At 45.3% G+C, this 23,810-nt stretch overlaps 1 protein-coding gene across 19 annotated transcripts in view; it reads left to right on the top strand.

Moving 5' to 3' along the window:
* Positions 1-23,810, top strand: part of TPM3 (tropomyosin 3) — a 35,984-nt gene that overhangs the window by 8,661 nt on the left and 3,513 nt on the right. For 2 of the 19 annotated variants that reach the window (XM_055360166.2, XM_004026772.4), the window contains exons 3-9: positions 7,158-7,291; positions 10,197-10,314; positions 10,419-10,489; positions 11,292-11,367; positions 12,686-12,748; positions 12,928-12,997; positions 14,013-14,091. In XM_055360166.2, the coding sequence (XP_055216141.1) occupies positions 7,158-7,291; positions 10,197-10,314; positions 10,419-10,489; positions 11,292-11,367; positions 12,686-12,748; positions 12,928-12,997; positions 14,013-14,091 (611 nt within the window). Of the gene's footprint in view, positions 1-154; positions 434-725; positions 827-7,157; positions 7,292-10,196; positions 10,315-10,418; positions 10,490-11,291; positions 11,368-11,906; positions 11,983-12,685; positions 12,749-12,927; positions 12,998-14,012; positions 14,092-15,445; positions 18,393-23,810 lie in introns of those variants that run through there. The other 17 variants (XM_004026770.4, XM_055360176.2, XM_031010447.3 and 14 more) reach the window with 15 other exon arrangements.

The following is a 23,810-nucleotide window of genomic DNA, read 5'->3' on the forward strand; positions in this document are numbered from 1 at the left end:
AGTTACCATGGTAACACTCCCTCGTCCCAACCCCGTCCCAGTTTACTGGCCCAAGTTAAGGCCGGGAGCCGTACCCCAGGGCGACTGGGAGGATCCACTCCCCGCCGCAGCTCTCCCTCCAGTGGACTGCCTTCCCGCCTGCCTGGCGGTGGGAGGGCGCGGCAGAGGGACGTCACATCCGGGCGGGTTGGTGAGTTCCGGTATTTCAGGGCGTAGCAGGCGGAAGTAAGGGTGAGAGGAGGCTGCAACGCCGAGCGGAGGAGGCAGGAACCGGAGCGCGAGCAGTAGCTGGGTGGGCACCATGGCTGGGATCACCACCATCGAGGCGGTGAAGCGCAAGATCCAGGTTCTGCAGCAGCAGGCAGATGATGCAGAGGAGCGAGCTGAGCGCCTCCAGCGAGAAGTTGAGGGAGAAAGGCGGGCCCGGGAACAGGTACGGAGATGGTGAGGCTCATGAGGGAGGGGCGGGCGCTGGAGTATCCGGCAAGCGGAATAAGGTCCCTTTTGCCGTGGAGCACGGTCCTCTGAAGGCCGGCGGGCTCGGAGATGAAGTTGGGATCTCGGAGGATGGGTGGGGCTCAGCACCAGTAGGACAGCAAGCGGACGAGGGGGAAACAGTGCTCGGGCGAGCAGGCTTGACCTTTGAAGAAATTGAGCCTTACGGGGTTTGGGGTGTGGCTTTCCTCCTCTTTTTTTCTCCACCTCATTCATTCAGTGCCTCCGATCCGGGCGCGGCCGTGGGAGGGGCTCAGCGGCTTCTCCCTCCCCCACTTCCCCATGGAGGGTGGGAGAACTTTGCTCTGGCTTGAGGTTTCCTGCCCAATGGGTAAGAGTGGGTGGGTGCTTTTCTGTTCGGGGAGAGGCAGTACTGAACCTTCTGTGAAATGGTGAGGGTTGTGGGGTGGGAACCATCGGAAAGACCCCGGCCTGCCTGCTGGCAGCTTTTCCGCTCCCTCCTCCTGCTCAGGAAATGAGGCAGCAGTTGGCTGAGAGGAAGCGCGGTGCCCTCCCTCCCTGGAGGAGCTCGAGGCCACAGGACCGCCTCTCATCCTCTGGCCAGGGGCCCTTTCCTCTTACGGGGTGCTCTTGCAGCTGCTACACCCACTCTCTGAATCTACGTGAAACGGCAGGGGAGGGGATAGTACTTCTCTCAACGTTAGTGCAAATGTAGGAGCCAACCAAACTTGCCTGGCCCTACCCACAATGACCTGGAAGGCAGGAACTTCTGTCAGATTCAGGCCTTTATTGCTGAAGTGTGATCAGTGCAAGCCGAACTGGTTAAGAACATTTCTTCCGAGCAGAGCTGATAAGCGAGTGTATGGCAGAGAATCAGATGGTGTGCCAGTCTCAAGGTTTCTGATTGACTTGGGCAATTTGGTGGAGACAATAATGAATTCCAGGTGACTCTAGTGGAATATTTGTTCAACTGAAAGTGGAAACAAAATGTTGGTGGAGTGAACGGTGATTCTAGTGATTCCTTTCTTCCTTTCTTTTTTTTGAGACAGTCTCTGTCGCTCATGCTGGAGTGCAATGGCAGGATCTCGGCTCATTGCAACCTCCGCCTCCCGGGTTCAAGTGATTCTCCTGCCTCAGCCTCCTGAGTAGCTGGGATTACAGGTGCCCGCCACCACGTCTGGCTAATTTTTTGTATTTTTAGTAGAGACGGGGTTTCGCCATGTTGGCCAGGCTGGTCTCGAACTCCTGACCTCAGGTGATCCACCCACCTCTGCCTCCCAAAGTGCTGGGATTACAGGTGTGATCCACCGTGCCCAGCCTATTCTAGTGATTTCTTTAAACGTCTTTCTGTTTAAAAGTGGCTGATTAGTTTTAGTGTAAGCCATAAGATTTTCCAAGGTCTAGGATGCAGTCTAATAGATGGAGCTCATACGAGTTGAGGCTTTGTTTTGGAGGATCTTGAGAGAGTAAAGTAACTGTTGCTAAAATTTAAGATCCAGTGAAAGTACTCATGTGGTTTATTCTTTGTTCTTTGTTCTTTCCCTTGGTAAGTTTTTGTTTTTGTTTTTCTTTTTGGCTGCTCCTCTGGGAAATAACTGAGAATGTTTTTGGGAGGGGGAGGGGTGGATTTCAGAAAAGGATGGTAACTGGGGGACAGCTGCCCTCCAGGTTAAATACTTAAAGATTGTTGGAATACTCACTTATTTTTATAAGTGGGCATGGAGATGCTGGGATGGGAGCTTGTTGTCTTCCTCAGACACCTTTTTCTACGTAGATTTTTTTCCTCTGTTCAGTTTGCCAACAACTTATTATCTGTGCAAGTGAGATGGACTGGCTGGGTGACTCTATGGCCAGTGGCACTTTCTCATCTCCTTTGTTCTGGAGACCAGATAGCTTTAAAGGGGAAGACAGAGGAACTGGCCATGTGTTGAGCTGCAGAATCTTAGGCTCAGTATTTAAATATGGACATTCTAGGAGTAGTTCTAAGGTGGGTGATTTCTGCCTCCCATCCCCCCTCTTTTTTTTTTTAGATGGAGAATTGCTCTGTAGCCCAGCCTGGAATGCAGTTGCATGATCTCTGCTCACTGCAACCTCCACCTCCCAGGCTCAAGTGATTCTCCTGCCTTAGCCTCCCGAGTGGCTGGGATTACAGGCATCCACCACCACCACACTGGGCGATTTTTTTTTTTTTTTTTTTTGTATTTTTAGTAGAGATGGGGTTTCACCATGTTGGCCAGGCTGGTTTCAAACTCCTGACCTCAAGTGATCTGCCTGCTTCAGCCTCCCAAAGTGCTGAGATTACAGGCATGAGCCACTGCACCCGTCCTGGGGTGATGTTTCTTAAGCTACTTTCACTCAGAGCCTGCCAAATTTGCTTATTGAACTGAGGTCTAGTGAGGAAGTCCTCAGAATGGGGAAGTAGAGTTATAGTTAAATATTGATGAAATCATTTCTTCTACTCCCCAGCCTGAAGAAGCTTAATCTTTTGACTTTCTGCTCTGCTGAACTTTGAACCCCTACTGAGGAGGAGACACCTGTGGGAAGGGAGGGGGGTTGCTTGGGCTACATGTTATCCTCTTAAGGCATTCTGGAATGTGGGTTTTGCAGACTCCTCCCTCCTCTGGAGCGGGAAACTGCACTCTCTGATGGTATCTCATGCTGTTAGTGGGATTGTCACTTAATTATTTTCCTGGTTACTTTGTGTGAACATCCAAGCCACCCTTGTTGGGAAGCTAGATGAGTCTAAAACTGAGACACTGGTGTTCTAGGATCCATCTTTCTTTTCTGCTCTCGGCCTGGAAATTGGTCTTTTATAATGTAGCACCTTGTCAAATTTACTTTCAGTTCTGCATTTCCTTTGTACTTCTGTCTAAATGGAAACAGATGGCAACATAATGTTTAAATGCAGTCTTTTTCCTTATCTCTTTTTTTTTTGTGGTAGTGGTGGTAAAAATACATGTAAAATTTACCATTGTAACCATTTATAAATGTACAGTTCACCTTATCTGTTTTTAATACCTCTCTCCTAATTGTCCCTGATATTTTTCTCTTTTTAGTTTTTTTATAGTCTAAAAAATTTAAGAGGCTGGGTGCGGTGGCTCACACCTGTAATCCCAGCCCTTTGGGAGGCCTAGGCGGGTGGATCTGAGGTCCACCTGTGGATCTGATGAAACCCCATCTCTACTAAAAATACAAAAAATTAGCTGGGCATGGTGGCGCATGCCTGTAATCCTAGCTACTTGGGAGGCTGAGGCACAAGAATTGCTTCAACCCTGGAGGCGGAGGTGGCAGTGAACCAGGATTGGATCATGCCACTGTACTCCAGCCTGGGCAAGTATCGGCACTGGGGGAGTGAGGGGTCAACTGCGGGAGTGTAAGGTCAGCACACTACCTCTGCCTCAAAAAGAAAAAAAAATTAATAATAAAAACCTTAAGAGTACTACCAAGGGAGTGGGCTTTGATTCTGGCCTTAATCCTAAATTCCTAGTCTCTGGAGAGGTTAGAATGCTTGACTGTTGTGTGGTTCTCTTCCATTCGTGGGCCTGGTGGACTAAGCAACCTTTCTTTGGTTGCTTTGCTTTCCTTTCTCTTTCCCCAGTACTAGAACACACACTCACAGGGGAGAGGCAGATAGCCCTTTACCCCTGCTTAGGCTCCGCCTTTGTTTACTGTGGGGCAGATAGCTCTACTCCCTTCCAACTTGCCTCCCCTTTGGTGAAGTTTAAATTCCCCAAGGACACGGTATCTCCCTGGGTAATGCATTTGTGAGCACAGTGAACTCAAATAGTCCTTTACTCACAGGGCTCAAGCCTAACTTTCTAATACTCTTTCATTTGAATTTTATCTGTGGCTTTTATCTAATAAGAGAAACCCCAGTGTGGCAGAAAGCCAGATTTAGGCTAATCCCCTTCTGTCCTTGGCCCTGTTCTGCCTGAGAGTACCATCACACTGTCAGTTTCTTGCCTGGAGGGGTTGACATATTTGGGAAATCTCTTTGGAGTGGAGGATAGCCGAAGCTGTTGTCAGCCATCTTGTAATGTGACTGAGTTGCTGCTGCATTCTACTCTTTCCCCAATCCCTCACCCAGGATCTTTGCTTCCTGGGCAGTGGAGAATCCTATTATTACTTGAAGGGAAGAACCACAGAGTACTGTATATCCTCCACACTGGGCAGAGATAGGTCAGCTGAAACACCAAAACCACATCTGGATGGGCATGCTAAAACCTAAGATGATTAGGAAAGTGCAGAGCTTAATGTTTCCCAGGGCCACAGGTAGCCTGGTCTGCAAAAAGTAGGCCTGTTCAATCTCTTGGTACCCATTGGTATTATTTGACCTGAAAGGGACAGGCACTGTGCATAGACTCATGAGGGAAAAGTCAGCTTGTCTTCCTTGTTCCTTTAAACAAAGTATCAGATCTTGATTCTGCAGGCTTTTGTTTCATTGTAAAGAGAACTGATCCTCTGTGCTAGGAGAAAAGAGAAAGGCAAGGTCCCATTCCCTACCACTCCACCCCGGAGGGGGTCTCTGAAGCTTTTTCTAGGACGCCCATCTCGGGTTCTGCTTTTGATACAGGCTTGTTCATGTGTGCATGCTCTTAGGAGGGCACCAAGATGTGTTTTCCCCCTCTCCCTTTTCAGCCTTGCTAAGAATTCTATTGTAAATGCTGATTTGTGGGAGAAACTGCCAGAGCCAGCTTGCTGTCATGGCAACTGTACACCCCCGCCCCATAGCCTGTTATCTTCTACTCCAGTTTGGGTAACTACTGGTGAGCTGCATGATGTCTTACATTTCATGAGCTTCCTCTAAATCTAGTTGTATTTTTCGTCTGAGGGGGGTAAGTCATTTTACTAGCAGTGTCTCCTAGGTCTTGCCTGATAGCCTGACTTGCTCTTGATCCATGGCCTTGTTGGGTTTGTGAGGAGAAATGTGTGTTGTTACAGAGAACATCTATTTTTCTGGAAGAGGCAGAAGCAGAGAATACTTGTCTTTGTGGTGTTTTGAATAGTGTAGTTAGAGGCACAAATGGTTTCTTAATAATTTCAGCTTATGTTGACTTCTCAATTTTCTTTGCCTGGTGGCTAGGTTGTAGCCCCAGCCCTCTGCTTCCCTTCCTAGTCTCTTCAGCTTCTCATGTTTGTATGTGGAAGTTTTTGTGCCAGTCCTGATGGTTAAAAAGGAGTCTTTTGGTCTATATTCTTCCTCATTGGAGCTAGTGGCCCAGGCTGTTTCTATAGCTGCACCAACTCCTGCCTGCCAGGAAGAAATCAGGGTAATAGAATTCAGGCACAATCTGGGCTATAGAAGAGAGATCGTGTTTACCAGGCACTTGGATAAGCATCTGAACTGGGTGGTGTGCGGGGCATATTAAATTCTTGTATACTGTTGCAGTCAGGGTACCTCCCACCAGTAAAGGTAGTGGGGAGGCAGTCATGGAAAGAGGTTTTCCTACCCTTAGAATTTATCCATCCACCTGCAGGCTGCCTCCTTCTTTCCTTGTTTCTTAGGGAAAACCCATCCAGGATGGGTTTACTTGGACTCTAGCCTATACTTCATTGTGAGATGGAGGCCAGGGGGAAGATTGTCATAAGCTGTATTAGAGGGTGAAGCTAAGGGGATGGCTGGAGGAATAGAAAGGAGACAATTCAGAAATTTGGAGGAATGGTAGTGGGTGTGGTGGAAATGTTCTTTCTTTTTTGTAAAGCTATCAAAGCAGATAATTTTAGCCAGAAGCAGCTCCTTGTAGCCAACTTAAAAAAGGAGTACGGGGGCACAAGTTGAAGGGCTGGTGAGTAGGCATCCCAACAATGTTCCATTCTTTTGCTTTCCAGTCTGGAAGGCTATTCTGGAAGACATTCCCTTGGCTAGTTATTCTTCTGATGTGTTAGGGTAAAGTGATCATAGGAATAACAGTTTGAGTTAAGCAGCAATTAATAGGTAATCCAGGATTCCCTCTTTTTTTTTTTTTTTTTTTTGAAATGGAATTTCACCGTGTTGCCCAGGCTGGAGTGTAGTGGCTCAATCTCAGCTCAGTACAACCTCTGCCTCCTGGGTTCAAGGGATTCTTCTGCCTCAGCCTCCCGAGTAGCTGGGACTAGAGGTACGCGCCACCACACCTGGCTAATTTTTGTATTTTTTATTAGAGACAGGGTTTCACCATATTGGCCAGGCTGGTCTCAAATTCCTGACCTCATGATCCGCCCGCCCCAGCCTCCCAGAATACTGGGATTACAGGCATGAGCCACCACACCCAGTCAGGATACCCTCTTTAAGAAACCTTGCTTTTTTTTTTTTTTTTTCTGCTTTATGAGACACTTGAAAGGTTACTGAGGATGAGACATGCCTCCAAGCCAGAGCTCAGGCAGAAGGAACCCTTCATTGACTTTCTTTTCTGACTCCAGTGTGTTGAGGAATTTGAACTGAGTCCAGGAAGTGGGTGGTACTAACTCACTGGGCTGGGCAAGGAACTGAGTTTTAAAACACTCTTCCTGTGGAACATATGGGAGTTCGTTGATGGGAAAGGGAGGAAATATATATATATAAAGTTATGTCTGCTAGATCTTTTAACAGCTGAGCTAAGACAAGTTCTACCCTGCGAGACTCTGGCTTTTTCATGGTAGTCAACCCTGATCTTAATGTCATAGTTATTTCTTCTTTTCACCATGCCTCTGCTTCCCTTGTCCATTCTTTCCTTCAAATGCAGGCTGAGGCTGAGGTGGCCTCCTTGAACCGTAGGATCCAGCTGGTTGAAGAAGAGCTGGACCGTGCTCAGGAGCGCCTGGCCACTGCCCTGCAAAAGCTGGAAGAAGCGGAAAAAGCTGCTGATGAGAGTGAGAGGTGTGTAGGGAAGCCTGATGGAGTGTGGATTTTAAAAGTTCATAATAGTTCTGATCAAGATTTCCTTATAGACCTGTTTTCTAAATAGCAATTCTGGCTGCGTGTGATGGCTCACGCCTGTAATCCCAGCACTTTGGGACGCTGAGGCAGGAGGGTGGCTGAAGCCCAGGAAGTTGGGGCTACAGTGAGCTGTGATTGCGCCACTGCACTCCTGGGTGACAGAGCAAGACCCTGTGTCAATCAGTCAATAAAAATAAAATACTAACTCCGTCACACAGGATCTCCTTTCTATTCTGCATATTCTGTCCCCTTGAAGACAGTAAGGGTAACTTAGATGTTGTGACCCTTTTGTAATTGGTATTTCCTTACAAATTGGCCTAATGATCCTTAAAATGGGATCACCAGTATGACTTCTACTTTCTGGATCATAAGCTTCTATTTGTGAGATTAATTTCTCTAAAACAGAGGTTCTCTAAGTAAGGTCTCAGACCAGCAGCATCAGCAATACTTGGGAACTTGGTAAAAATTCACATTCTCAGCTCCTATGCTGATCTGCTGAATCAGAAACTTTGGATGTGGGGCCTGGCAATCTGTTTTTAGTAAGCCTTCTCAACGCTGGTTGCATTATTAGAATCATAGGTAGGGGTGAGGGGGGAAATCACTGGGGAATTTAAAACTGTGGATGCTTAGATCTCATCCCAGTTCCATTAGAATCAGTTGCAAGAGGGGTCTGGGCATTGATGTTTTTAAAGTTCTCCAGCTAATTTTTTTTTTTTTTTTTTTTTGAGACAGAGTCTTGCTCTGTAGCCCAGGCTGGAGTGCAGTGGCGCAATCTGGGCTCACTGCAAGCTCCGCCTCCCAGGTTCACGCCATTCTCCTGCCTCAGCCTCCCAAGTAGCTGGGACTACAGGTGTCCGCCACCACGCCTGGCTAATTTTTTGTATTTTTAGTAGAGACAGGGTTTCACCGTATTAGCCAGGATGGTCTTGATCTCCTGCCTTTGTGATCCTCCCGCCTCGGCCTCCCAGTGTGCTGGGATTACAGGCGTGAGCCACTGCGCCCGGCCTTCCCCATCTAATTTTAATGTGTTCCTAGGGTTGAGAACCATGGCCCTTGAAACAAATTATAACTCATGTTTTTGAAAATAGCCAGTTGTCTCCTTGCCACATGTGAGTTAAACTAGAACAGAGGTGCTTGACAACTAAGGGTTTTCAGAATAAATAGTGCCTTTCTAAGGGTACGTTACTACTGTGCAGCTGTGAAAATGAAAGAGGCAGCTATGTGTATACTATTAGAGTAGCATGCAAATTACAGAAAGTGAGGGCCGGGCGCAGTGGCTCACACCTGTAATCCCAGCACTTTGGGAGCCTGAGGTGGACGATCACTTGAGGCCAGGAGTTCAAGATCACCCCAGCCAACACAGCAAAATCCAGTCTCTGGTAAAAGTACAAAAATTAGCCAGGCATGGGTGGGGCGTGCCTGTAATCCCAGCTACTCAGGAGGCTAAGGCACGAGAAGCACTGGAACCCAAGAGGCGGAGGTTGCAGTGAGCCTCCCTCTTTTTTTTGGTCTCAAAAAAAAAAAAAGAAAGAAAGTGAGGATAGCTGCATGCTGAATACCAGGGGGGAAAAAAAAGAGTGTGGAAAACAAGTTGCAGAACCGTCTAGTATATTATTACTTTGGGGAAGCTGGGATGGGATTTTTTGTGTGTGTATATATATATATATATATATACATATACATATATTTAAATAATATTTATGTATTTTTTTGAGACAGAGTCTCACTCTGTCCCCCAGGCTGGAGTGCAGTGGCGCAATCTCGGCTCACTGCAACCTCCACCTCCCGGGTTCAAGCCATTCTCATGCTTCAGCTTCCCTCAAGTAGCTGGGATTACAGGCGCCTGCCACCACGCCTGACTAATTTTTGTATTTCTAGTACAGACAGGGTTTTGCCATGTTGATGAGGCTGGTCTCAAACTCCTGACCTCAGGTGATCTGCCGGCTTCGGCCTCCCAAAGTGCTGGGATTACAGGCGTGAGCCGCCACGCCCAGCCGCATATATCCATATTTTTATTTAATATTTTAGTATTTAATTTCTTAATAAGTTTTTTTGGGGGCGGTGGAGGAGACGGTGTCTCACTCTGTCGCCCAGGATGGAGTGCAGCAGTGCGATCTTGGCTTACTGCAACCTCTGCCTCCCAGGTTCAAGTGATTATCTTGCCTCAGTAGATGGGATTACAGGTGCTTGCCACCACGCCTGGCTAATTTTTGTATTTTTAGTAGGGACAGGGTTTCACCATGTTTGCCAGCTGGTCTCGAACTCCTGACCTCAAGTGATCCACCTGACTTGACCTCTCAAAGTACTGGGATTACAGGCGTGAGCCACTGCGCTTGGCCAGGATGTATTACCTTTATAACAAAAAGTTGTTTTTTTTTTTTTGAGACGGAGTTTCGCTCTTATTGCCCAGGCTGGAGTGCAATGGCTCGATCTCGGCTCACCGCAACCTCCACCTCCTGAGTTCAAGTGATTCTCCTGCCTGAGCCTCCCAAGTAGCTGGAATTACAGGCATGTGCCACTACGCCCAGCTAATTTTGTATTTTTAGTAGAGATGGGGTTTCTCCATGTTGGTCAGGCTGGTCTTGAACTCCCGACCTCAGGTGATCTGCCCGCCTCAGCCTCCCAAAGTGCTGGGATTATAGACGTGAGCCACTGTGCCCAGCCATAACAAAAAATTTTAAATGAAATAATTAAACTAAGGTGTGGGAGTAGTAACATGGAATTTCCACTTGAGCGGCAGACAGAGAGGAGTGGGCTTTTAAAAGTACCGTTCTGAGACCCTTGGAGTGGAGCTGACGACATACTCCTCAGGGTGTCAGTATTGCTTTTGTCCTATTTCTGGCAGAGGTATGAAGGTTATTGAAAACCGGGCCTTAAAAGATGAAGAAAAGATGGAACTCCAGGAAATCCAACTCAAAGAAGCTAAGCACATTGCAGAAGAGGCAGATAGGAAGTATGAAGAGGTAAGTGACCTTCTGTTAGTCCCTCTCGTATCAGCCTTTTACAAGCATAATGCAGTAAATGGCTCCTTTGCTTCACTAAGCTATACTGGGATCTTTTCCTGTAGGTGGCTCGTAAGTTGGTGATCATTGAAGGAGACTTGGAACGCACAGAGGAACGAGCTGAGCTGGCAGAGTCGTGAGTATCTAGCTCCCCAAATCTTGTCATTACCAATTTGTCCCTTCCCCTTTGGCTTGGGCACTAATATGAATAAATTAGCATTCCTTCAACCTTGTTAAACAGGGCCTAGGGAATGGGAGTCATCTATAATGCTTTTTTAGGCCCAAGAATGGTTTTAGGCTTCCTTATTCTCCTGACTAGTGACAAGTGACAAAAGAGGCTTTCTTATTTTTTGTTGGTAGGGTTTACAAATTGAGAGCAAATAAGGACTAATACATGGTGAACAGTTAACTGGAAGATCCTACTGGGTCCTTCCACCTGGGGTGGAAGACATCAAAGTGGCTATCCTGATTTAAGATCTAGTGTCTGGCTGGGTGTGGTGGCTCAAACCTGTAGTCCCAGCTACTTAGTATGCCAAGGCAGGAGGGTTGCTTGAACCCAGGAGTTGGAGGCCAGCCTGGGCGTCATAGGGAGACCCTGTCCCTAAAACAAATAAATTAAAAAAAAAAATCTGGTGTCTGTTTTGGCCACTTTGCCAATCTGCTAGGGAACCTTAGGGCAAGGGTAGATATTAACTGCTCTCCCGTCGGTACCTTCTGGGCCTTGATTAACAAAGTCAGTGCTGAATGCATATGTATTTGTGCTTCCCTCTTACATTCCCGTCTGCCAGACATAACATATCATGACCATGGTGGTGTTCTCTTCCCATTTTTTGAATTTTTTTTTCCGTTTTGCTGCTTGTTTTCTTGCTGTGTTCCTTTTTGACCTTTCTCCCTCCCCACAACCTGGCTTGTGCCATCCCCGTGACTATCACTAACAGCCGTTGCCGAGAGATGGATGAGCAGATTAGACTGATGGACCAGAACCTGAAGTGTCTGAGTGCTGCTGAAGAAAAGGTACTAACCATTAAGCCCACAGCAAGGTTATATATATGGTGTGGTTTTGTTTTGTTTTGTTTTTGTTTTGCAGCTGCCTCCCCTCCACTTGATTTTGTTGAGTGCTGTCTCATCTCTTCATGGAATGCTCCATTCTTTTCCACTTACTTGGCATCTTTCATCTCTTCTTTCCTAGTTGCTTCACTGCCTCTCCACAGGGTCTCCTTCCTTTGGGTGATTTGGGGGACTGTTTGGGTTGGGCATTTGTTCCCACCTCCACCCCAGGTAGCAGTTATGACTTGTTCCTGGTAGTGGATTTCTCTCAAGTGCTTTATTAGTATTCAAACATTTTGAGCCCAGGAAGGTCTAGCTCCTGACACGTTCTATGGTAGAGGGAGGAGGGTTGATGCTTGCTCAGGTTACTTGGGAACATCTCTTCCCCAGTATGCCTTCCAACTCTCTCTACATATAGGTTCAATTCACGTCTATGTGTCTCTCTCCCTTTTTTTATTCTCTTCCTTTTCCCTTTTCCTCTCCTGTGGTATTTAAAATATTCACAGTAAGTGTTCTGAGCTGGAGGAGGAGCTGAAGAATGTCACCAACAACCTCAAGTCTCTTGAGGCTCAGGCGGAGAAGGTAGGGGCTGGTTTGTGAAAGTGACAGGCTTTGGGGCCTGGGCCCAGCCCTGCCCTTGATGAAAGACTGGAGACACGCATTCCATATATAATCCAGTGAGGCGTGTCCTCTTCCTACCTCCTTACCATGTATTCAGGTTCTGGGTTTAATGCTACTTTCTGTGCACTTTGATTGCTTTAATTAAAATAACTTCATGGTCTCAGGTTACTGGAGTCATGTGCTCCTTAGGCTGATACTGCTGTGCTGAAAAGCAATAATCAGGGGCCCTAACAGGCTTTCTAGCAGACAGATGGGGGCAACAGACAGAATCAGCTCTGAGACCTAATGAGCAATCAAGACAGGTGACTTCACTTTGCCATCATGTGGGTGTGTTTCAGTCATGTGACCTTGGGGTGCTACTACTCTTGCTCATTAAGCAGGGGAAAGGAAAAACACCTCCTTGGGTTGATCTGAATAATATCAAAGCTTAGATCCGTCTTAAAAAGTCATGGAGAATTTTAACCTGAGGATCTCATGGCTCTAAAGACATAGATTTCTGAATTTCAAGGACCTATTGTCCAGAGCCAGGCCTTGCTCTTACTCTTGGACCATTCAGCACATTTAGTGCAAGAGGATATTCAATGTAAGAGTTAAGTGTAGGGAGGGGGTTATTGCCTGTGTGACTAATTTCTACTCTGAAATTTTTAATCTACTTATCTTACAGTACTCTCAAAAAGAAGATAAATATGAGGAAGAAATCAAGATTCTTACTGATAAACTCAAGGAGGTGAGCTGAGGGGATTTATAGGGCAGAACCCAAAACATTTAGAGGTATATAAGGCATTAATATGGACTTAGACTGGCTGGTTTGGGTTCTGAAAGGTCCAGAAGTAGAAGGTGGAAGAAATAGAGATTGTTCTTCTTTGTCTTCATCTCTGGTTCTGACTAATTTCATATTTCCCCCAGGCAGAGACCCGTGCTGAGTTTGCTGAGAGATCAGTAGCCAAGCTGGAAAAGACAATTGATGACTTGGAAGGTATGGAACCTGGAGTAGGGATTGAAATAGAGAAATATAGAGGAGGACTTTGCCCATTAACCATTAATCTCTTTTTCTGTACACCAAAGGAAGTTGGTAGTGACTTGGCATGTATTAATATCATGTGCACTGTCCTATGCCACAGCTAGGCAAAGTGGGTCAAACCCTAGAATTGGTTTTTTAAATTTAATCTTTTCCTTTAAGAAGACTTTACCAAATAGTCTGCAATTTGTACCCTTCCCTTTGAGGAGAATGATAATGGCTGCATTTACCTCCAATTTATTAGTCTTAAACCTTTCGTCTGTGGGTTTAAATGGAAGCCATGATTTCAGAAGGGCAAGATGTATGTCATTTCATGGCTACTTTCCACAGTTCTTTTTGCCACTCAAGTTGTCGGGTATTTATCCAATAAATGAAGTTGTGGAATAACCATATCTGAACACTGACCAATGTCAGGAGCTTTCTAAATACTTTCTGTCCCTGCAAGTTGGTAACTGCCATCCACCCTGACAAGGGAACGTACTCTTTGCTTTGAGAACTCTGATGTATGCTCCTTTGGTACACTCTCTTGGCAGAGTTGCAGGGGCAGCCTGTGGAGCAGAGGGGCCACTAATAGGTTCACATTTTGTAGGCAGAGAAGTGTCTGAATATGGATATATACTCTCTCCCTTTGCTGTTTTTGTTCAGTTAAGTGTTATCACTGCTAGGAATTGGGTACCTGGATGGGAGTGGTGTCCTCTTGAGTGCTTTTGGTAATAGGAATTTCTAGTTATGACTCTGCCCAGGTTCTCAGCCCTTGCTGCAGTCGATTTGGAGTATCAAGAAAGGAAGTTGGTCATAGGAGAGAGTAGATCTGAAAATGTCCAGTCATTGTTGCCAGAGTAGATATTTTCCTAACTGGTATTAGACCCACAGTCACACTTTCCTAATTTCTAACGATTCCCTCTCTTCATCTGCTTCTGAAACCTTTCACTCTGTCCCCTCATTCCTCCCTGTGGTTCCTGTGCCTGTCCAGATGAGCTCTATGCCCAGAAACTGAAGTACAAGGCCATTAGCGAGGAGCTGGACCACGCCCTCAATGACATGACCTCTATGTAACTATCTGACAGTAGAGTGGGGCTGGGATCTTGGCTTGTGGGTGGATGGGGGTACAAGCTATGCATAGGGTGTGCTTTGGTTTTATCCTTTGGAAACTAGAATCTCCACCCTTATCTTTGAAACATTGGTGCTGGTTATTTGTTTGGCAAAAGCTTTGGAGGCATGGCCGGGCGCGGTGGCTCACGCCTGTAATCCCAGCACTTTGGGAGGCTGAGGCAGGTGGATCACGTGAGGTCAGGAGTTGGAGACCAGCCTGGCCAACATGGTGAAACCCCGTCTCTACTAAAAATACAAAAAGTAGCCAGGCATGGTGGCAGTGCGCCTGTAATCCCAGCTACTCAGGAGGCTGAGCCAGGAGAATCGCTTGAATCTGGGAGGCAGAGGTTACAGTGAGCCAAGATGCGCCACTGCACTTCAGCCTGAGCAACAGAGTGAGACCCCATCTTAAAAAAAAAAAAAAGAAAAACATTAAAGGCCAGGCATAGTGGCTCACACCTGTAATCCCAGCACTTTGGGAGGCCGAGGTGGGCGGATGACTTGAGGCCAGGAGTTCAAGACCAGCCTGGCCAACATGGCAAACCCTGTCTCTACTAAAAAATATTTAAAAAACTAGTTGGGCTTGGTGGCGCATGTCTATAATCCCAACTACTCGGGAGGCTAAGGCAGGAGAATCGCTTGAAACCAGGAGATGGAGGTTGCAGTGAGCCGAGATAATGCCACTGCACTCCAGTCTGGGTTAAAGAGCAAGACTATCTAAGAAAAAAAAGCTCTGGAGGCAATTAATCTTGGATCAGAAGGAGAACCCTGACTTGTAATTTTTATATTTTGTATTCATAGTTTCATTACACTGTGATTTTTCTATTTGCTTCTCAAATTTAGTCTTCTCAGAAGGGATACTGCTAGAGGTAGAATCCATACAACTAAGGAAATAGGGCCCACAGAGCCAGTAACTTGGGCCCTGACACATTAAGACAAAATTCAGGCCTCCTGGGTGTGTTTAATTGGTTCCCTGATATTAAAGTTCAGGGAACTACCCAAGATGGGAAATACCAAATTCACCTAAGAATTGAGCTGAGTCCCAGAAGCAAGCCAAGTGATAAACAGCACCAAAAAGAGTTGTTGGAGCTTCATCTGTTTGCTGTGGATCCCTGATCCTTGATGCTAATCTGCCTCTTTGTATCTTTCCCACTAACCCTGAAAAGAAGCCACATTTCTCAGGCTGAAGTGTCTGGCTCTCTTTTATTATTCCTGCTGCCACCTCTTCCTTTTTTTCCTCTTCCTTTCTCCCAATTTGCTATCTAGATTGATGCTAGTCCTTCTCACCTAGAGTATCCTTACTTTTTCATACAGATAATTATCACCGTTTCTGCTCTGTTCTGGATCTGCCCCCTTTACTCCTCGGGGAACCCAAGGCCCCACTCTCGCTCTGGATTCCATTTGGGTCAGCCTGGCTGGTCCCCAAGGCATTACGATGGGGGAGCAAAAAGCAACTTATGTATTTTCTTCCACCCCCACCCCAAATTAAAATGTTAAGCTGCTGGAAACCTCATGCCACCCTGCATTTGTGTCATTGACAAAGCTGCTGCTGTCCCTAAGAAGGAGCCTTGGGGGTGTGATGTGGGGAAGAGCTATTGTAGGCTCCCCCTCCTCTGACTTATGTAATCAAAGCCACTTTTGTGTGTGTCTATTTTTTCTTGACATTTAAACTCAGCTGATCTGATTCTACCAGAGTGATGGATTTAGTACAGGTTACTCAGGATAGTAATTTTAGTTATACTCCTCAAGCTGAACAAGATTAAATTCCTTATTTCCAGGTTCTTAAATCATCCTGCCTGCAGTGTTTCCATTCTCTCTTCAGGTATTCCTCCTGTGGTGTGGTGTCATTGAGAAGCCATTGAAGTGACTCTCAATACACATTCTGTACCCTTTTACCCGTGGTTCAAATGGTGCATCCTCAGAACACCCAGTGAACCCAATATATTATTGCTAAGATTGACTAATTATGTCAACCCCAGTCACAGAAAAATACACAATGGATAGAATTCTCGACAGTTTTTTTTACTTTTTCTTCTTTAAACCTTTCTTACATATTTGAGACTTGCTACCATTTGCCTGCTAGTGTGTGACTAGTGGGATATAAGACAAGTGATAAATTATTATTGGGAAAACTAAAATGACCAATCATGCATATTTCAAATAATGTGCATATGAGGCTAATGATTTATTACATACATAAATTTCTGCTAGTAAAATTTTCCTTGGTTCATATTGTGGAATTAAATATCAACATTTTAGAAATTCCCATTATAGGCCGGGCGTGGTGGCTCACACCTATAATCCCAGCACTTTGGGAGGCCGGGGCAGGTGGATCACCTGAGGTCATGAGTTCAAGACCAGCTCGGCCAACATGGTGAAACCCCGTCTCTACTAAAAATACAAAAATTAGCTGGGCATGGTGGGTGGGTGCCTGTAATCCCAGCTACTCGGGAGGCTGAGGCAAGGAGAATCGCTTGCACCTGGGAGGCGGAGGTTGCAGTGAGCGGAGATCGCGCCACTGCATTCCAGCCTGGGCAACAGAGAGACTCCATCTCGAAAAAAAAAAAAAAGGAATTCGCATTCCAATTTACACAGCAGAGATTTCTTAATAGTATAGCTGTGAATTATACTAATCCAAGCACGTAAGTGTTGTTCACTTAGTACTTTAGTTTCCCAGCAGGGTATGTATTTAAAATTTGCTTTTCTTTTAGCTGGGTGCAATGGCACTTGCCTGTAGTGCCTGTAGCTCCTTGGGAGGCTGAGGCAGGAGGATTGCTTGAGCCAAGGAGTTCTGCACTGTAGTGTGCTATGCAGGTCAGATGTCCTCACTAAATTTGGCGTCAGTATGGTGACCTCCTGGGAGTGGAGAACAACAAGGTTGCCTAAGAAGGGGTGAACTGGCCCAGGTCGGAAATGGAGCAGGTCAAAATTCCTGTGCTGATCAGTAGTGGGATTGCACCTGTAAATAGCCACTGTAGTACTCCAGCCTGGGCAACACAGCAAGATTCCATCTGTTAAAAACACTTTTGCTCTTCTTTTAAACAGATATAATCAGGTAGGGAAGTTTTCCTTAATCTAAAACTTTAAGTCATATCAAATTCAGGTTTCCTTTTGTCCATTCCATTTCTTACTGCCGCATAGCCTTTGAGATTAAGGTTCAGATTCATTTATTCAGCTGACACTTCTGGTATCTTCTAGGTATAGGATATTAAGATGGAGACAGAAATAAAGATGGAGGCACCATTCCTACTCTCAAGTTGTTTAGAATCTACTAGGAGAGAAAACATACATAAAGCTACAGATACTGTGTGATGAATGCCACAAATAATAGTGTTATGGGAATTGAGTAGAGGGGACGAGATTGATCCTAGTGGGGATGAATTGGAAAAACTCATGGAATAAGGCATGTAATAGGTACTTCATAAACATGTTAAAACTTTTTTCTTTCTTTTTTTTTTTTTTGAGACGGAGTTTGACTCTTGTCACCTAGGCTGGAGTTCAGTGGCCTGATCTCAGCTCACTGCAACCTCTGCCTCCTGGGTTCAAGCAGTTCTCCCACCTCAGCCTCCCGAGTAGCTGAGATTACAGGCGCCTGCCACCACACCCAGCTAATTTTTGTATTATTAGTAGAGGTGAGGTTTCACCATGTTGGCCAGGCTGGTCTGGAACTCCTGACCTCAAGTGATCCACCCACCTCAGCCTCCCAAAGTGATGGGATTACAGGCTTGAGCCACTGCGCCCGGCCAACATGTTAAACTTGCATATTCATTTTTATTGGGTTCCAAAAGTGGATTTTTGACAAGCAGAGTTGGGTTGTGGGATAGTGAATATTGAGCATTCCATTATTTATTTATTTTTCTCTTTTTGAGACGGAGTCTCGCTCTGTCACCCAGGCTGGATGGAGTGCAGTGGTGAGATCATGGCTCACTGCAACCTCCGCTTCTTGAGTTCAAGCGATTCTCCTGTGTCAGCTTCCCGAGGAGCTGTGATTACAGATACCTACCACCATGCCCAGCTGATTTTTGTATTTTTAGTACGGACGGGGTTTCAGCATGTTGGCCAGGCTGGTCGCGAACTCCTGACCTCAAGTGATCCACCCGCCTCAGCCTCCCAAAGTGTTAGGATTACAGGCATGAGCCACTGCACCTGGCCTGAGCATTCCATTTAAAGAGAAACAAAATAATAAAGGCATTGATAGAGATGAGAAGGCCACAATAGCTCTAAAGGTAGATTTAGACAGAGTAGGGAACAGGTTGTGTCTTTTTTTTTTTTTTTTTTTTTTGAGACGGAGTCTCGCTCTGTCCCCCAGGCTGGAGTGCAGTGGCGCACTCTCCGCTCACTGCAAGCTCCGCCTCCCGGGCTCACGCCATTCTCCTGCCTCAGGCTCCGGAGTAGCTGGGACTACAGGCGCCCGCCACCACGTCCGGAGAATTTTTTGTATTTTTAGTAGAGATGGGTTTCACTGTGTTAGCCAGGATGGTCTCGATCTCCTGACCTCATGATCCGCCCGCCTCGGCCTCCCAAAGTGCTGGGATTACAGGCGTGAGCCACCGCGCCCGGCCTGGGTTGTGTCTTAAAATGAGGCTGAGGAGTTATAATTTTACTTGGGAGTTAATGGGGATGCCACTGGAGATTTTGAACAGGATATGTTGTGATCTGAATAACATATAAGAAGAATTAATTTGGTAACATTCACTAACATGGTGTTTCTCACATTTCAGCCATTTACGTTACCATTTTTGATGGCTTTTTCCATATTCATTGCTGCCTACATTGTTTTCTTCAGATCTACTCATTTCCAGATTTATTTTGTTCTTATTTGACACAATTCTATTTTGAAATCAAAGGTTTGATGTGTTAGTGTTTTTTCCTAATCACATTAAAGTAACTATAGCAGTGAATACACCACACTTTGGAAAAAATTGGGTTAGGTTAATTTAGTTTTCTAGGAGAGAATAATCAGGGTCTGAGCTAGAGTAGTGGCAGGAGAGATAGCACTAAATAAAGACAGGCATTGTGAAAGGCCTGGCCACTTGATGTGAGGAGGAAAGACAGGGATGACTGGTTTTTAGAGTAGGAGAATTAGCCGGGTGCAGTGGCTCATGCCTGTAATCCCTGCACTTTAGGAGGCTGAGGTGAGAGGATTTCTTGAATCCAGGAGTTCGAGACCAGCCTGGCAATAAAGTGAGAACCTGTCTCTACAAAATATAAAAACTTAGCCAAACATGGTGGTGCGTGTCTGCAGTCCTATCTACTTGGAGGGCCGAAGCCAGAGGATCCTTTGAGCCCAGGAGTCTGAGGCTGCAGCGAGCTGTGATCACACTGCTGCACTCCATCCTGGGTGACAGAATGAGACCCCCCCAAAAAAAAGAGTAGGAAAGTGGTGGGGTTAAAGATGTAGGGAGATCATGTTGTCCTGGTTTGGGGAGCTGGGGGAAGGGAAAGAAGATACGGCTGACAATCTGGCAGGTATCTGGGTGAAAACAAAATTCTAGGGCTTGAGGCAGAGAGGTTGACATAAGAGAGTTGGGAATCCATATGGGGTACAGGTAGTTTATGCCATGGAGGTAAATTAGAACCATGAAGGACAATTGCAAATACAAAAAAAAGAGGCCAGGCGTGGTGGCTCACGCCTGTAATCCCAGCACTTTGGGAGGCCAAGGTGGGCGGATCACGAGGTCAGGAGATCAAGACCATCCTGGCTGACACGTTGAAACCCCGTCTCTACTAAAAATACAAAAAATTAGCTGGGCGTGGTTGCGGGCACCTGTAGTCCCAGCTACTTGGGAGGCTGAGGCAGGAGAATGGCGTGAACCCGGGAGGTGGAGCTTGTAGTGAGCCCAGATTGTGCCACTGCACTCCAGCCTGGGTGACAGAGCAAGACTCTGTCTCAAAAAAAAAAAAAAAAAAAAATTAAACAATGAGGAAAACGTTATGTAAGAGGAGGAACCAAATGGAACTGATTGGAGGGAAAGAAGACGGTTGAGTAGTTCTTTAAAAAGTTCTGGGTTGGATGCTTTCTAGTGGTTTTTCAACAGAGAGGCTAAGAAGAAAGATAACTGAAAATGGGACATGCATTGATACTTTATTAATTTGAGGGTACATTTTGAGTGTTAAAGAAGTGAAGAGGAGGAGTCATTTTCAGGGGCAAAAGAGTGTATTGGTAGGAAGATTATATAGGCAATATAATTTAATTTAGAGCAGGGCTTTCCAACAGAACTTTTGGTAATGATGTCTAGTACATTAGCCACATGTGGCAGTCAAGCACTCAAAACATGGCTAGTGTGGCTGAGGGGCTAAAATTTAATTGTATTTCATTGTAGTTCATTTAAATTTGGCTACCTGTGGCTAGTGGCTATTATATTGGACAACGCATTTCTAAATATTCAGATCCTGGGCAGAAGTTGGCTTTGACATGAAGAAAGACTTCTTAGAAAGGAAGGAAGTAGACCGGGCATGGTGGCTCACGCCTGTAATCCCAACACTTTGGGAAGCCGAGGCAGGTGGATCACAAGGTCAAGAGATCAAGACCATCCTGGCCAACGTGGTGAAAACCTGTCTCTACTAAAAATACAAAAATTAGCTGGGCGTGGTGGCACATGCCTGTAGTCCCAACTACTCGAGAGGCTGAGGCAGGAGAGAAAAAAAAGAAGGAAATAAGAGGGAGATTGGGAGAAAAGTAAGGTGTTATAGCTCTGATCTGTGGTATCTCCTGTTTTCCTTGTGGTATGACTAGTGTGAGCAAGGATAGAGACCAACAAACTGGGGTAGCAAAGTGGACAATGAAGTACTATGTAATTAGTGCTAATGCTAAATTCATTCCTTTGTTTAAGGCTTAATATTCTTGCAGAAGCCATCCTGTGTTACTTGAGCCTGGACTAGTACTGGGGTGAAGTCAAGCATCAGAGTAAAACATTTGTCCCCTTAATGTTACCCCCTCCTCTTAATTTCTGAGAACCACAGGCCTATTTTGCCCTTACTTGTTACCATCATTGAGATGAGGAATAAGGTGTAGTAACCCCATGTTATCTGATAGGTACAACTGACCTATTCTGTTTGGCAGCTTTATCTTAGCCCCAACCAAATCTCTTCCTTTCACATGGTATTGGTTGAATACTATCCAACTCCATGGGGTTGGTTTGTGTTTTGTTTTGTTTTTGTTTCTGTTTTTTTTTTGAGACGGAGTCTTGCTGTGTTGCCCAGGCTGGAGTGCGGTGGCGTAATCTTGGCTCACTGCAAGCTCCGCCTCCTGGGTTTAAGTGATCCTCCTGCCTCAGCCTCCTGAATAGCTGGGATTACAGGCGCGTGCCACCAAGCCCGGCTAATTTTTGTGTTTTTAGTAGAGACTAGGTTTCAACATGTTAGTCAGGCTGATCTCAAACTCCTGACCTCGTGATCTGCCCGCCTCGGCCTTCCAAAGTGCTGGGGTTACAGACTTGAGCCACTGCACCTGGCCATGGGGTTGTTTCTTAATTAGATATAGCTGAAAAGAACGCTGGACCAAATAGGTTCTCTGCCTTGCCTTTTCGTTTGTTTTGTTTTAGCTATTATCAGGGAACCAAAAACTTTAAGGAGCTAGTACTGGTCTTAATTTTTAATAACTAGAGATAGCAGAGTTAGAAACTAAGTTCAAAGTGAGAGAACAGCTGCATTTGTCTTTCTGACCTCATGCAATTCCTAGGAAACTCTGTGTTCTGTGATTTAGTCAGGCAATAAAATGCTCCCACTTCTTCTCTGTCTCTTTATTTCTTCCCTAAATGGAAAAGAACTCTCATTGACCAGGCTGCTTTGAGGGATAAAGATCCTGATAACGTGGCTGGGTGCGGTGGCTCATGCCTGTAATCCCAGCACTTTGGGAGGCGGGCAGATCACCTGAGGTCAGGAGTTCAAGACCAGCCTGGCCAATATGGTGAAACCCCATCTCTACTAAAAAGAAAATGCAAAAATTACCTGGGCGTGGTGGTGGGCGCCTGTAATCCCAGCTACTCAGGAGGCTGAGGCAGGAGAATCGCTTGAACCTGGGAGGTGGAGGTTACAGTGAACCAAAATCGTACCATTGCACTCCAACCTGGGCAACAAGAGTGAAACTCAAAAAAAAAAAAAAAAAAAAAAAGGATCCTGATAACATCCTTCTTTCCCAAGTGAGAATCACACAAACTAACTTAGTTATAGGTATTATCTAAGTTCAGGCTGTTCACGAGATTTATATGTAATGTAACATCACAGGAAGTTTGAGAGATTAGTTCACAAATTTCAACACCTGTTATTTTGACAAGGATGCCCCAGTGAATAAGACAGGTCCAATCTCAGGCCTCATGAAGCTTATATGCCATTAGTACAGTTGTGAGTATTCCTTATTCAAAATGCTTGGGACCAGAAGTGTTTCGGATTTTTGCTTTTTTTTTTTTTTTTTTTTAATATTTGCATTATACTTACCAGTTGAGCATCCCAAATTCGAAAATCAGAAATTTATACCAGGCATGGTGATGCACACCTATAGTTCCTGCTACTCAGGAGGCTGAAGCAAGAGGTTTGCTTGAGCCCTAGGAGTTCAGGGCTGTTGTGCACTATGATTAGGCCTATGAATAGTCACCACACTGTAGCCTGGACAACACAGTAAGACCCTGTCTCTAATACACACACACACACACACACATCCGTATGTGTATGTAAAATCCAAAATCCTCCGATGAGCATTTTCTTTGAGCATCATGTTGGCATTCAAAAAGTTTCAGATTTTGGAGCATTTTGGATTTTGGACTTTCAGATTTGGGTTCTCAGCCTGTATATAGTGTTTGTCAATGGTGAACGTTTGTCATTTAGAGTAGGACAGTTCTGTTGATGTACAGAACAATCCTGTGTATTGCTGTCCCCTGCCCAACAGATACCTGTATGGGCCTTCTAGTCACTGTGATATCAAAACCTCCCATACATACTCAAAATCTCCCCTCGGAGAGAAGAGTGCACAATACCACCCCTATTGAGAACCATTGGTTTAATGGGAAGTGCAAGTTAAAGGTTCACCCTGATTCTACTGTTTAATACAGCTATTATTTTTAGTCATTCCCTCCCAGGCTTTTTATACATATATGTTTTCTGTTTTGATAGTGTACATAAAGTGGCAAGTATTACTGGGACCATACTGGTCTCTAGCTTCCCAGTCAATCTGGGGAGAGCCTCAGCCCACAAGACAGGGTGCCTGAGCAATGCTCACATATGCAGATGATTTTAGGACAGAAAAGTATCTTTTTCATATTGAGATCCTGAGACCATTTTGAAACGGGCTGTAAAATATAGGGAGAAACTTATTTGTGAATTTCAGAGGTTGATACTAGGAGTATACCAGGAAGAGTTTGGTTTTCCTGTCCCCAAACTTGTATTATCCCTGTGCTAGTCAGGTGGATTTGAATCTTCCATATCCCACTATCTCTTTAAAGTGTGCTTCAAATAGAAAATCCAGATAAACCTATTAGATTTGAGCACTTAGCTGCTTGTATCAGGAATGCTTGCTAAATTGTCCTTTAGCCTGATTTGTAAAAAAAAAAAAAAAAAAAAAAAAAAAGGAAATAACTTACTAGTAGCTTAAATAAATATGGGATTTGTTTTTTAATCACATATATCTAGCCATGAGCAACTGTGGCCTGTTGTAGCTGGGCTTTCCGTGATTCTGTTGGTCTTT

This window comes from Gorilla gorilla, chromosome 1, assembly GCF_029281585.2.
Source record: "Gorilla gorilla gorilla isolate KB3781 chromosome 1, NHGRI_mGorGor1-v2.1_pri, whole genome shotgun sequence".
NCBI lineage: Eukaryota > Metazoa > Chordata > Mammalia > Primates > Hominidae > Gorilla > Gorilla gorilla.